Below are 14,669 nucleotides of genomic sequence, written 5' to 3' on the forward strand. Positions count from 1 at the left end.
GTTTCTTTCATTAAGCAAATCTATTACAAGGGAAAAAATTTTCTTTCAACTCTTAACTTTTATCCTGTGATGCAATATTTTATCATAAACTCTATTACCTGTTTTTCCCCTTTATTCATGTTTGTTTACTCTTTAAACATTATTGGTTGTTATTAGATATCTGTTGTCTAGATAACGAAGAGCTGTTTTTAACGCCCAACCCTAGAATTCTGAAACATGGAAAAGAACTAGCAAAATAGATCTCTTCTCCCATCATCCAGATATTAAAATAAGTGATAAAAATTAAACCCCATTACAGAGCTTGGGGACAAAGGCCGGTACAATCCATGGAAAAGGTCACTGAGGTGCAGAGTCCAGGCACAGAAAAAAGGAAAAGCAGGAAAAGGCCAGACAGTATTCAAAACTACAAGGGAATGTAAAAGCAAATGAAAAAAGCCAGCCAGTGTGTAAGAAGCACTACACAAACAAGAGGAAGCCCCATACAGATCCTGGCTGGGTTTGCAAACAAGAGCAATCCACCTCTTAACTATATCTGAGATTCTAACTAAAGCCCAGAATTAGCCGGTTTCAGGCTCACATTATAGCTGTTGCCACGAGATGGTTTCACAGTGATTTTTAAGAGATTTAAGATGAAAGAGTAATTAAATCCAAGCAGTGCTCCATCTTTTGGGGCAAGGCTGTTACTCTGATTTTACGTTAACAAAACTCAGTTTCCAACAGGTTAAGTGATTTGCCCGAAGTTATAATGATAATCTTTTGATTATAAATCCATTGTCATTTTGCCAGGTAATTTCTCTTCAGTGATTTATGCACAATGAGAAGAATTACAAAAACTAGCAGGAAAGATTCTTACAGATTTGAGTATATGCAACCACAAACAAATATGCCTTCTCAAAAGTATTTCCTTTCATTAACATCCTTAATAAATGTTGCCATAGTTTTTAGCTTATTAATATGAAAACAGAGTGGTTGGGGAAAATAAACTATATAGATTGTATTAACTATATATAAATATATAATATATATCATAAATATATATTTACTATTCACTTGGAAAAATACTTCCAGAAATAAGTTATATTTTTGTCTTTTAAGACCAAATAGCATTTTTTAAACCATAACATGCAAATGATTTATGTATCTGTGTACCACATTTACCCATCAGTTTTCAAAACATCTGGGATAGCATCCTAAAGTAAACAATGTTCATAAGACCATCTGGTCAAAACTGCAGGCAAAAAAAAGCATAAGCATATGGAAAAACAGATTTTACCCTTCCCTTCAGCAGTAAGAGATGACAAATGTCAAACCTAGATATATCCACGCTTCACTGTGCGATGCTTTTCAGCACCACCTGGCTCTCCATGCATATAGCCACCAAATATGGACAGCACTGCCAGAAACAACATATCCACGGGGCAATGGCAATAAAAATAGTTGATTTCATGGTTAAATAGCCACTTCACACAAGTGGCAAAGTCTGTTTGTTGACTTTTACATGTATTAAGTCTGTGAGAACATGCTCAAAATTAATTATGCTATTAGACTTGAATATTAAATAGATCAGATAATATAACCAGAAAATAGAATGACATTTTCTAAGAACTATTTATATGTATCTTAAAGTGCAAGTTTTTCATTTTATTAATACTAAGTAGCATGTTTATAAAATGTAACAACTCAAATAAAATTGATTTATCAAATGTCTACTGTGTACCAGGTACTATATGAACCACTATCTGTAATTATTTGTAATTAATTGCCTATGATTTATGACTAGAGTATAAGGACATATAGTGAACAGCATAGATATATTAAGCCTTAAATTCATGAAAACACCTTGGTAAAACTTTTAGAAACTAAGTATTTATGTACATTTGCTCACTAAGAAACTGTCACCTGAGAGTTTAAGATTCTAGTTTAAAACAAGCATGTTTGAATCAGTCTCTCAATTATCTGACCTACAAACAGATATGCATTTTAATAAAATGCAATTTATTACTTCCAATGAAGAATAATTATTGATCATTTTGTCTTTAGAGACAACAAAGCTTTCTCAATATGGCAGTGATTTTAAATCATATTCACTTTAAGAACTCTTCCTTTACAAATACAGAATGAGGGTTTCCCTGGTGGCTCAGTGGTTAAGAATCCGCCTGTCAATGCAGGCGACACGGGTTCAATCCCTGGTCCGGGAGGATCCCACATGCCGCGGAGCAACGAAGCCCGTGCGCCACAACTACTGAGGCTGTGTGCCTAGAGCCCGTGCTCTGCAACAAGAGAAGCCACCGCCATGAGAAGCCCGCGCACCGCAAAGAAGAGTAGTCCCCACTTCCTGCAACTAGAGAAAGCCCACGCGCAGCAATGAAGACCCAATGCAGCCAAAAATAAAATAAAACAAAAAAATAAATAAATTTACAAATACAGAATGAATGCACTAAGGACTGAACTTCAAGATGTTTTGAAGTATGATATAATTAAAAGGACAAAGCTGCTACAGCAATAAAAAAAAAGATAAACTATACAAAATTTTGATCATTTGTTTTATTTTCCTCCAGTTTTACCTGAACCCATGAAATGCCTGTAATTAAAAAGAATCTTCACAGAATTTGGAGGTTAGAAGGTTATTAATAATATATACTACATATATAAATATTATATATGTAAGGTATATTTATAATAAAATATATAAATATATATATCATTATCTCACCTTATCTCCTTTATATTACCAACACTGTCATCAGGTATTGCACTTATGTAATAAAATAACAGACCCCAGAATGCAAAGGGAAAACTTTAGGCATTCTAGATAAATTTTTTATAGGTCTTTTATATCTCTGTCGTTTACCTTTAAGACTATAATCTGAGTACTCAAAGCGCAGCTGGTTAGTTGAGCAGACCTAATGGGCTTTGTACATAACTCAAGTCTTACAAGACAGAAAACTGGCTGAAGCACCAGCAAAGCCAAAATAAAGAGAAAAAAACCCACTATTTCCACACTTAGCTAAGACAAAGGCTATCTAAAAAGTAACCTTAAGTACCTCAAATTTTTCTACCATAAAAACGACTCCAACACAAAGATCCTCTAATTATTTTTTTAAACGAAGTTTAAAGATATTAAGTTATAAATTTTTAAAAACCCTGAATGTACCAGAAAACTGTGGGTGAATATCTTTATAAATGTGGAGTACAAAAGACTTTCCAAGCATCACCCCAAAGGCTAAAAAACCATTATAGAAAAGACTGATGGACTTGGCAGCAATGACACTAAAACTTCATTACTGCCCCCCAAAACCAAACCAAAATACCTAAAAATTATAAACAAAGTTAAACATGGAAAAACAAGTATTCTTGTCAACCATACCCTTTGTATAATCTTTCTGGAGGGCAGCTAAACAACAGTAATCAAAATTTAAGATGTGTTTATAAATTGGCCAGAAATTCCAAAAAATTTAACCTACAGAAACAGAAGAATAAGTACACAGAGATGCAGCTTTGCTCATCTTGGAGAAAACTGAAAACAACCAATAATGGATTTGTTGCCACGTAATATTAAATGTCTCTCTTTTCTCAAAGGTATAAATATTTGTGAATTGCCTTGGTTAAACCAGAAATGGAACACTGGCGCATCCCAAGTTTCTCATAGGCACGGGGAAAGCAAACTTATTTTGCAGTTTGCTTATTTAAAGAAAAAGTCTGAGAGCATCATCTCCTCTGATAACTTTCCCCACTGTAAAGATGATGATCAAACGAAGGCACACAGCTAGTTGTAGGGAGTAGATTTAAACCCAGGTAGTCTGGGTTCAGAATCCACACACTTAACCATTATGATCTGCTATCTGTCTGTATAACAATGGACGATAAGGTTAATAAGTGTGACAAGTTAAGACACTAATGAAATGCTAGTACTGATATGAAAGAAAAGACCACTTCTTTTAAGCAAAAGCTGGATGTAATCAATTGCTGGATGTCTTTGGTGTGTGAATTTATAGTTTTATTAAAGTTTATAGTAGCCCTTCTCAAAGGGTTCCTCAAAAAAACTTAAGCCCTAATGCCATAGGTACCCACTGTATCCATTTAACTTCTCCCTATATATCTCCACAAGTTAGTGCCATTTGGGGGAGAACTGAGAAAACAGTCATTCAAGTAACTCTGTGTTCTGTAGTTTGGATGAGGAACCCCAGATTTATATCCCTACAGGTAAAACAAATTGTTTTTGAAGTGTTCAACATTTTTTGTCCCTAACCCCTTTTATATATGGAAATAACTATTTTTAGTACTTATTTATGAAAATGCAAATTTCTTAGGCATGTGGACTGTCACTTTATAGTAGAACAAAATATTACTTTATAAAGAAAAGTCAAAGTATTACATTACAAATTGTTACTGTAAAAGGGTACATTATTTATTCTCAGATACATTATTTCAGATCCCAAATGTACCATACTTATTTCAAAAAGATACAACAAACTTATACTTAATAAAACCAAAAGAACCAACATAACATGTATTTTTATACCAAGAACATAAGCTTAATGAATTTAACAGAATACAACATCTTATGCTCTCTTTAAGTTCTTTGAAAATGGCATCCCACCAGTATTAAAATTATGCGCCAAATTTATTGGTTTAGAAAAGAATGCGGGATTATCTATCATCTGTCTAGTTCACACATAGCAAACCAATATTCAATGATATAATTTCAACAGGAATTCCTGTATTCTGTAAGTGTTTGTAGAACACTTACATGACATTTACTAGACTACCAACGTGAGAAATAAGCCCTTCAGAGAATACTGGCCCACTTTTAACAATACATATTTCTGAGTGGGTCTCACAAGAAAGTTTTCTTGCTCTTTTTCAATCTTGTGTTATATGACCTTTTCATTATACGGGAATTTTATTTGTTGTTTTTAGTTTTCCGGTATATGTTTGAGGGGGAGAGTGTGGAGAGATTTTTTTTTTTTTTTTTTTAAAGCAAATCCTAGCATCAGATGTGGGATCTACACAGCTGTGAGCATTCTTCTGGGAACCAGCCCTGGGATTCCCTCAACTGCTTAATGCAATTACCTAAACCAGTCATGTAGTATTAATGTAATTTGCCCATTTCTACAGCTGAAAAGAAGTTTAATCTTTAAAGAGTAAAAAGGAAAAACTTGCTTTCCCACTACTTGTCAACTTTGGAACCAAATAAGAATTACCTCATATGTTTGTTCTCAAAATTCCACTAACTCCTAGTTAATCATTAGCCTTAGAAATCTTTATTTGGTCATATAATAAATTGATATTGACATGTGAATGGGCAGGTATACATATTAAGGCATTCCTATATATCTCCATAGTACAGTAAGTGATCTTTCTAAAATACAAAACTGATCATCCACTTCTCCTCTTAGAACCTATAAGTGGCTCTTCATTGCCTCCAGGATAAACGTTAAACTTACAAGGCCCTTCAATAGCTGTTTCTACTTACCTCCAGAGTCTCACCTCTCACCACCACCCCCATCATCACAAAACTCAACCCTGCAGCTCTGTACAATCCCCTGAACGTATCAGGCTCCCTCATCAATGAGCTATCTCCTCTGCCTGGAGCACACACCCCTTCCCTCTCTGCCTACCTAACATCTAGCTACCCTTCAGATTCCAGCTTAGAAATCTCTTCCTCTAAATAAAAATTTCCTGGATCCTCTAGTCCAGATTAGATACTACTCCAAAGTGTTCTCACAGTCCACTGTACTTCCTCCTCACAGCACTATTTAAACAGCAATTATAATTGTGATTTGTCAATATCCCTCATTAACCAAAAGATCAATAATGGCAGGAATTGAGAAATAGATCTGTCTCATTCACAACTGTATCTCCAATATCTAGCACAGTGTCTGGCACAAGGTAGAAACTCAAGTATATTAAAAGACTGATTGAAAAAATAATTTGATAATATTCAGGGGTGTTTTGGTGAAAATGCAAAGCATATCTACTTCTTCAGTAAAAACTGCTCACATGCTAGTTCAGTTCAATTCAGCAGTATTTACTACCTAGTCATATGAGAATCAAAAAGAATATAATCCAGGGTACAATCCTCAAGGCATGTACAGTTTTATAAACAAGACACAGACACATATGAAAGCTGAACACCACAAAATCAAGTGTTAAGATTCTAAAGTATGCTACATAGAAGAAGAGATAAAGGATTGGGAAAGTGTCACTGAAGTAGGATCTGAGCTGAGCCTTAGGGCAAGAAAGACTGAAGACAGAAACTATAAAGACAGAAATGTGCTAGTTTAGCAGTTCTCAAAGTGTATCTGAAGACAACCCCCCCCCCCTTTTTGGGTGTCCTTAAGCTCCATAATAAGCCCAAAATGTTATTTGGTTTTCTTACTTTAATTCATTCTCAATTATACAATGCAGTTTTACAGAGGCTACAGGCCATGTGATATCAGAACAGACTGAATGCAGAAGTAGATATGAGAATCCAGCTGTTTCTATTAAGCCAGACATTCAAAAGATTTGGAAAAATGTAAAACAATGTCACTCATTAGGTTTGTGTTGTTTTGGAAACCATTATCTTTTCTAAAAATATGTTATTTGTGTTAACGTGATGGAATTACAGCTATTTTTCAGTAAATTAATAAATATTCTAATTTTTTAGATTTAATTTCTAATATGATAAATATTAATAGATATACCCTACCTAACCAAAGCTCTTTAAGTCCTCAATAATTTTTTAAGAGTCTAAAGGGCTACTGGGAACAAAAGTTGAGATTCACTGAGCAGAGAAGCTGTATTAGATGTATCAGACGTGAAATTAGCCCAGGCATCGTATAACTTAAAAACATGTTTAAAGTACAGGTACAGGCTTTCCTCTCAGTAGTTATTTTTACTTAATGCAAAATATAAAAAGGCTCCATTTAAATCACTCTGCCGTTTGAACACAATATATACAGTTTCATAGTCTTTTTGAATTACCATATACGGACATTTTTACATTTCTACAATCTTCACGATTATCATTTAAAATAGCTACATAATCATATCCAACATTCTTACAAACCTCAATAGCAACTTTCATATTTGATTTGTAAAGTATGTTATAAAAATATTACTATCCCAAAAAACTTACTTCTAAAATACCGAGGGATATTATTTTAAATCAAACTTGCCTGAGAGCTGCTGTAACTTGGAACACAAAGATACTAACATTTTGCCCTAGAACTTCTGGAAACCCTGGATTCAGAATTATGTCTCGCCCTAACTTTAAAGGCTCTACACACTCTCAAACTCCTTCAAGAACCTGTTTCCGGGCTTCCCTGGTGGCGCAGTGGTTGAGAGTCCGCCTGCCGATGCAGGGGACACGGGTTCGTGCCCCGGTCCGGGAAGATCCCACATGCCGCGGAGCGGCTGGGCCCGTGAGCCATGGCCGCTGAGCCTGCGCGTCCGGAGCCTGTGCTCTGCAACGGGAGAGGCCACTGAAAAAAAAAACCTGTTTCCCCCATTCCAGGTGCAACCCATGGTTGCATAAACACAATTAAAGCTTACATTGGTGCTTCCTTCCCAGCACCTGAAATGATTTCTTCTCTCCTCTCTACCTATCTCAAGTTCATCCTTTAAGGGTCGGCTTGGAAGCCAGCTCCTCCACGATTCCTTTTGAGTTCCTTTCCATTGAACGCTGCATCCCTCTTTCAATATTTGAAGGACTCTGTTTGAACATCACTCAAAATACAAATTCTATGCGACTTATATCATTATTTTTTTAATCTCACACCTTTTTTAAACTTCTTTAGGAAAGGTCTTATCAATCTCTCTTCCCATGGGAAAGAGGGAGAAAGTGCTGAGGAAAATGAGGCTCAGACAAACTGTAATATGCCCCAGGTCACAGAGCTTGTGATTGAAAGAGTCAAATTTGAATTCCAGACTCCCCTGACTCAAAGCCCATGGTTTTTCTCCCATGCCATTCCACGCTCCCTACCTTACATCCTTTGCGATAATAAATATTCAAGAAATCTGTAAAACTGAATGGAATCAGACTGGCTTTGTTCTTAACCTCAAGAAACCTCTAACGTAAAAAATCCAGAGAAAATAATTTCTACAGTTGTACTTTTAACTACCCTTGCCATCATATCCCTACATTTCTTCTTTTTTAAAAAATTTATTTTAATTTAATTTTTGGCTGTGCTGGGTCTCTGTTGCTGCGCGTGGGCTTTCTCTAGTTGCAGCGAGCAGGGGCTACTCTTCATTGCGGTGCGTCGGCTTCTCACTGTAGTGGCTTCTCTTGTTGCAGAGCACGGGCTCTAGGCGTGTGGGCTTCAGTAGCTGTGGCACACGGGCTCAGTAGTTGTGGCTCACAGGCTTAGTTGCCCCGTGGCATGTGGGATCTTCCTGGACCAGGGCTCGAACCTGTGTCCCCTGCACTGGCAGGCAGATTCTTAACCACTGCACCACCAGGGAAGCCCCCTACATTTCTTCTTATGGCCAACAAAACTAATGGGCAACTTTCAGGAGACAGCATTAAGACCAACCTCTATTCTATAAGCATTAAATGCCTATAACTACCATATTTTCCAATGAATGAGTGATAAAATTAATCATTTCTTCTACTGTCCAAGAACCCGAGTTTACCTCCTCTAGTTCCTCCTCCAATGTCTTCATCATTACTGTCTCAGAGCAACAGCTACCAAAAATCATTCTATATTGAGCTACATAAAATACAGCTGAAAACAATATTTCTGTATAATTTTTCAGTTTCTGATGCCACCTACTAAGCAGTTCAATTCCTGCTCTAAAGGCATTTCCAAATTACCATGACCATTTATTCCTATTCACCTAGTTAATCGAAATCCTGAGGTATGTACTTGATTCCTCCTACTTTCCCTCACTCATTACACCTAGTCCACCCACTCTCCACCAGAACCCCTCCTCATCTCTCACCTGCCCTACCACAATAACCTTTTACCTCCTTAAGGACCTCCCCACCTCCAATCTTAACCCACAGCAGTCTATTCTCCATTTGGTAGAGTTATCTTTATTTTTAAAAAGATGAAATGACTATTACTCTTCTGCTTAAAACACTTTAATAGATTCCATTACACTTCCAATAAAATAAAAATTCTTTACCATGGAATTCCTTACAGTATCCTTCATGACCTGCCCACCTACATGTTAACTTTACCACATTCTGCTTGCTCCCAGAAGACCACACTCCAGCCATACTGGCCTTTCTTGATCACTGTGACCATGAGAGTATTACTTATCACTGCAATCTGCTCTTTTCCTTTGTAGCACTTACCACAAGTTACATATGTGTTATGTTTCTGTCTGTCTCTTCCACTATGCTCTAAACTTCATGAGGGCAACATAGAAACTATTTTTGTTTTACCACTACATATCAAATAAAGCATAAAGCATGGCATGTGGTAGGCACTTAATACTTTTGAATGAAGAAATTCCTTCCCTATATATTCGTAATTTACATTAATGTGTATTATATACTGCTTATATGTTAGAAAACAAAGTACAATATATAATACGTTACTATTGTATAATAAAGGATTTGGCTGCCTTTTGTCCCAGGTTCCTGAGAAGCCCCCTCTAAATCCTTGGATTTCCAGAGTGACAGGAGTGTCTGTTTTACTCATGGTGGGCCCCTCAGACCACGCTTGATAGTTTATGTTAACAAAGTATTTTTTTATTCATTGTGGGACCTTAGACAACGTATGTTAATGAGATGACTCAGAATGGGAGCCAGCCATGCCAGAAAGACCAAACGTGTGATTAGAGGGTTGGGACCCCGGGGACTGAGTTACATCATGTGGCCAATGATTCAATCAGCCATGCCTATGCAATGAAACCCTAATAAAAACGCTAGACACCAAAACTCCAGTGAGCTTCCCTGGTTAACAACAGTCTGTGTGTATTGTTACACATCAATGTGCTGAGAAGGTGATGCATCCTGACCCCACAGGAAGAAGATAGAAAAGTTTCATGTTTGGCACCTTCCCAGACCTCACCTTACATGTCTTATCTTTTGGCCGGTGCTGATTTATATTTCTTTTTGTTGTTGTTGCTATAATGAAACTGTAATTGTAAGTATAGCACTTTCCAGTGTTTTCTGAGTCATTCTAGCAGATTATTGAATTAAGAGGACAGTGGGAACCCCTGTAGCCAGTTGGTCAGAAATGGGGGGGGTCCTGAGAACCCCTAGCTTGAGAATGGTGTCTGAAGTGAGGGCAATCTTTTGGGGGAACTGAGCCCTTAATCTGCAAGGTTAGCCTAATTCCAGTTACTCAGTGTCAGAACAGTATTCCAATGATGTAACAAATAACAGATACCATTTCATAAATGTGTCGGGGACTATTCAAGTATTTTTACACACAGTATTTCTAAATCTTCAGAAAACATCCCTAAGCTTCACAACATTCCCACTTGACAGAATTATCATACTAATTTTTTACATAAGGAAACTAAGGAGTCAAAGTCACACAGACAGTAGGCAATTTCAGTGGAACCTAAATTCAAATTCAGCATTGAAGCCCACAATCCAGTCACTATCCTCTCCAGCTTCTCATTATTAGTTATGTAAATACAACACAAGATAACATCACAGAACTGCTACCTAAGAATTCATGGCACTCCTACTGAGAGGTCACAGTAAAATCCAAAGTACTCTTTATGAATTTATTATCTCTTTATAATAATTTAAAAATATCATACTTTAATACAAATTTCTTTAGCAACTGCTGTTAACTTACTTGTTTGTGTTTTAGAAACATGTTTCTGGAGAAAATCAACTATCTGAGCCAAAACCTTCTTATTACAATGTGTTGATAATTTTTCATCGCACTCATAACACCTGAAAAAATATAAAATGTAAGCAAATATTATGAAAGCATCTTCAATAATTTTGCACATCAGGTAATAAAGTTGGTATTTATCCACTTTTATCTTTAAGTCATGGGGTAAGGGGGATACATAGGGTGAGGCAAGAGAAATGAGGTAAATAAGTCTACAGAAATAAGCAGGGGACAGTTCATACAGAGCCTTAGCATTCAAATTAGAGTTTTGGTAGTTTATCCTAAGTGTAAAAGAGTGCCAATGAGAGGCTTATAAGCAGGCGAGTGATATGATCCAATTTACAGTTTGAAAACATCACTCTGACTAATGTCATATTGGATGGCATCAGGAATAGAGAGAGACCAGGGTAGATGCAGTGGACCTGGAGAGAAATGAACAGACGTAGATTTCCAGGTAGAAGCAGTAACGAAATGGATATAAAAGATAAGGAAGAGGAAAGGGAGAAGCTGGTGTCAGTATGTCAGTGATTCTCAAACAGGAGCAATTTTGTCCCCCAGGAGACATTTGGCAGAGTTGTGAGACATTTTGGTTGTCACAACTGGGAAAGCTGCTACTGGCACCCCGTGGATAGAGGCCAGAGCTAACCTTGTCCCCTCACAGCACAGTCCCCCTCACGTTTGAAAAGCACATTCCTTTTCAGAAAACTACCCTCCACTAAGTTTACTCCTTAGTGCATATAGTTAATAAAGGTTTCTTCCATCTATTATCATCTTAATGAGATCCAATGATAAAATGAGAACAGTGTTTGACCATATTGAAAGTGTTTTATAAATGTGATGCATTATACCAACATGACCTTACATATTCACAATCTTCTTGCTTATAACTATTAGTGCTCCTGGAATCAATGGCTGTAAACTAGGTTTGGGTCCCTTTTCTTTTTTTTTTTTTTTTTTTGTGGTACGCGGGCCTCTCACTGTTGTGGCCTCTCCCGTTGCAGAGCACAGGCTCCGGACGCGCAGGCTCAGAGGCCATGGCTCACGGGCCCAGCCGCTCCGTGGCATGAATCAGTGTCCCCTGCATCGGCAGGTGGACTCTCAACCGCTGCACCACCAGGGAAGCCCTGGGTCCCTTTCCTAAACAGCGCTCAAAATTCAAATGGTTACTGAGTGTTCACTCTATCACTTTGCACACAGAAATACACAGATATATAGGTAAATCTGTGAAGGAATCGAGTTACAAAAAACATTCCCAAAGCAACCTTTCCAATAGGTCATGATGGAATTTAAGCAATTACAGTTATCAAGCTTCCATTATAATAGATGTTCAATATTTAGTGATGTAATGATTGGCAAAAATAATAAAAATATAATTGCTCATTTGAAAAATATTGAAACATCAAATTTTTCCTGAGATTATGACCTAATTTTTACTTGTTATTAAATATATTGTTGTAACTTTAAGAGTACCAAAAAAATGTAAATAAAAACCGCACAATGGCAGCGAATTTGGAGAAAAGGGGAGAGCTCAAGATAATTTAATTCTACCTGTTTCCATAGAAATAACCAAAAAAATAAATGAACACTTACTATGTGACATGCACTGTTCTAAGAACTTTACATGCATTTTCTGGTTTAATTCCTCACAACAATCAAAAAAGTATTATCATTTTAAAATAAATAGCTTTATAGAAGTGTAATATTTTCTTTTTAAGAGTGGGAAACAGACACAGGGCTCGCAAATCAGTAATAGAATAAGAGTACAAGGGAAATATTAAACCTTTCAACAAACTTTTGAATGATTTAAAAGCACACATTTACATGTTATCTTTAAGTGTTAAATCAGTGCCTCTAAACCCTGGTTAGGCATAAGAATCACCTATGGAACTTAAAAATACAGAAGCCCTGATTTAATAGAGGATCACTGGTACCTATGGGTTTTTCAAATTCCACCTGTGTGATTCTGATGTGGAGTCAGAGGTAAGAAGCTGCTGTATTATTATACTAATAATTATCTGTTTAAGCAGTATTAAATCCACTATCCAGCAACACTTTGTTAGTTGTGATTAAATTATCAAATCTACAATATTCCTTTCTTTTTTTTAGGTTTTTCAGATTTTTCCTCTTGTTCCAGCTGCCCTTCTCTAATCCAGATTAGTTAAGTTTTCTACTGATATTGTTAAACTTTTTTTTTTTTGTGGTACGCGGGCCTCTCACTGCTGTGGCCCCTCCCATTGCAGAGCGCAGGCTCCGGAAGCACAGGTCCAGTGGCCATGGCTCACGGGCCCAGCCGCTCCGCGGCATGCGGGATCCTCCCGGACCGGGGCACGAACCCGTGTCCCCTGCATCGGCAGGCGGATTCTCAACCACTGCACCACCAGGGAAGCACCCTAAACTTTTTAAGGTTTAAGAATTAGACGGGAAAAAGAAAATAGTCACAACCTTTAAATTTCTATAAATGCATGTGACAAACCTTAATTTCTTTCTTTGAAAGAGAAGTAATTCTATGGACCCCCAAATGTGACTTAAAATTATTTTCAGTATAATATAAATCTCACAAATCCATCTCACAAAACTCAGTAAATTCACCATCCTTGTAACTCTATATAACTATGAAAGCAAAATTACAATTAAATATAAAATAAAATTTAAAAAACAATTAAATTAAAACTAACAACCCTAATTGATTATGCTAGGTAAGGCTTTTTTGCTGAAATTAAATCATGATTCATACCATAATTGGGGTCCTAAGTGGAACAGACGTTCCAGTTCAGATTCACTTGAGATGAACCTGTTTTACCAGTTGCCACTCAATTCTCCCACCATCTTTTTCTACTTCAGTGGTCCTCAAACTATGGTCCCAGGCCAGCAGCATTGGCAACACCTGGGAACTTGTTAGAAATGCAATTTCTCAGGCCCTACTCCAGAACTAGTAAATCAGAATCTCTAAGCCTGAGACCCAGCAGTCTATTCCAACAAGCCTCCCAGTGATTCTGATACACCCTATCATTGCAGACCACTGCTCTATTCAGACTACAGAGAAATGTTTATTGAGCTGCCACACTGTGGGATCATCCCCCTCTCCCTTGGCTCCAATGCTTCATTTACATATTAAGTTCTAGCAATTCTTTCCTCATTCACCCCAATTTTATTACTTGGGGCCAACAACAAAAACACAATGCAGCAGGCATCCAACCCTGTGGCTGAATTAAATTATATGATGATGGTCTCTCATACAAACCAAAATATCCTTATATTAATTTTAGAACCCTGAAATGAAGCACAAAGTTAAAATATTTTTGTCCTAAAACTTGATCCTGAAAATTCATCTGAATAACCCTAGGAGTCTATAAATTCGTGAGAAAATTTTTGCTGTAAAATATAGGAAAAGCTTTTCGATACAGTGTCCAGTTAAACCACTGAAGCAGTGTGGTATGCTGGTAAGGGACTAAAGAATCAAAAGACTTGTTTTAGTGCCTGGATCTTTACTTTGTAACCACAAAAAGGTAAATAAATGATACTCAGTGTCCTTACACATAAAATGAGGGAACTGGACTTAGTTCCCAACCAGGGTTAAGTAGTAGAATCCCCTGAGAAGTTCCTACAAACTATCTATGCCTAGGCTTCCCTTGTCCCCTGCAGAGAATGGCCAACCAGCTTGACTGCTTGAAGTACTTCCTCCACTAGAACTTTGACATTCTAATTTAGCAAATTCATTACCAAAAAATCAACCAGCAACAATTTTTCTTTATTGTACAAAGAAAGTGTTAAAGAAAACTACAGGGATGACTAAATTTTTTCTTACTTAAATTTTAGATTCATGGATAATGTTAATTTTCTTAAATGATTCCACAGGTTGTGTTTAGACTAAAAAATATA

At 36.8% G+C, this 14,669-nt stretch overlaps 1 protein-coding gene across 9 annotated transcripts in view; it reads right to left on the reverse strand.

The window, feature by feature from the left end:
• USP45 (ubiquitin specific peptidase 45) overlaps positions 1-14,669 on the reverse strand; it is a 65,279-nt gene that overhangs the window by 40,117 nt on the left and 10,493 nt on the right. For 7 of the 9 annotated variants that reach the window (XR_009338922.2, XM_059083669.2, XM_059083670.2 and 4 more), the window contains one exon: positions 10,749-10,849. The exons of 1 other annotated variant lie outside the window; for it this stretch is intronic. Coding sequence is in view for 7 of the 8 variants with exons in the window: in XM_059083669.2 (XP_058939652.1) it covers positions 10,749-10,849 (101 nt within the window). In the remaining variant the exon portion in view is untranslated. Of the gene's footprint in view, positions 1-10,748; positions 10,850-14,669 lie in introns of those variants that run through there. One more of the 9 variants, XM_067011525.1, reaches the window with a different exon arrangement.

Source organism: Kogia breviceps, chromosome 13, assembly GCF_026419965.1.
Source record: "Kogia breviceps isolate mKogBre1 chromosome 13, mKogBre1 haplotype 1, whole genome shotgun sequence".
Lineage (NCBI taxonomy): Eukaryota > Metazoa > Chordata > Mammalia > Artiodactyla > Physeteridae > Kogia > Kogia breviceps.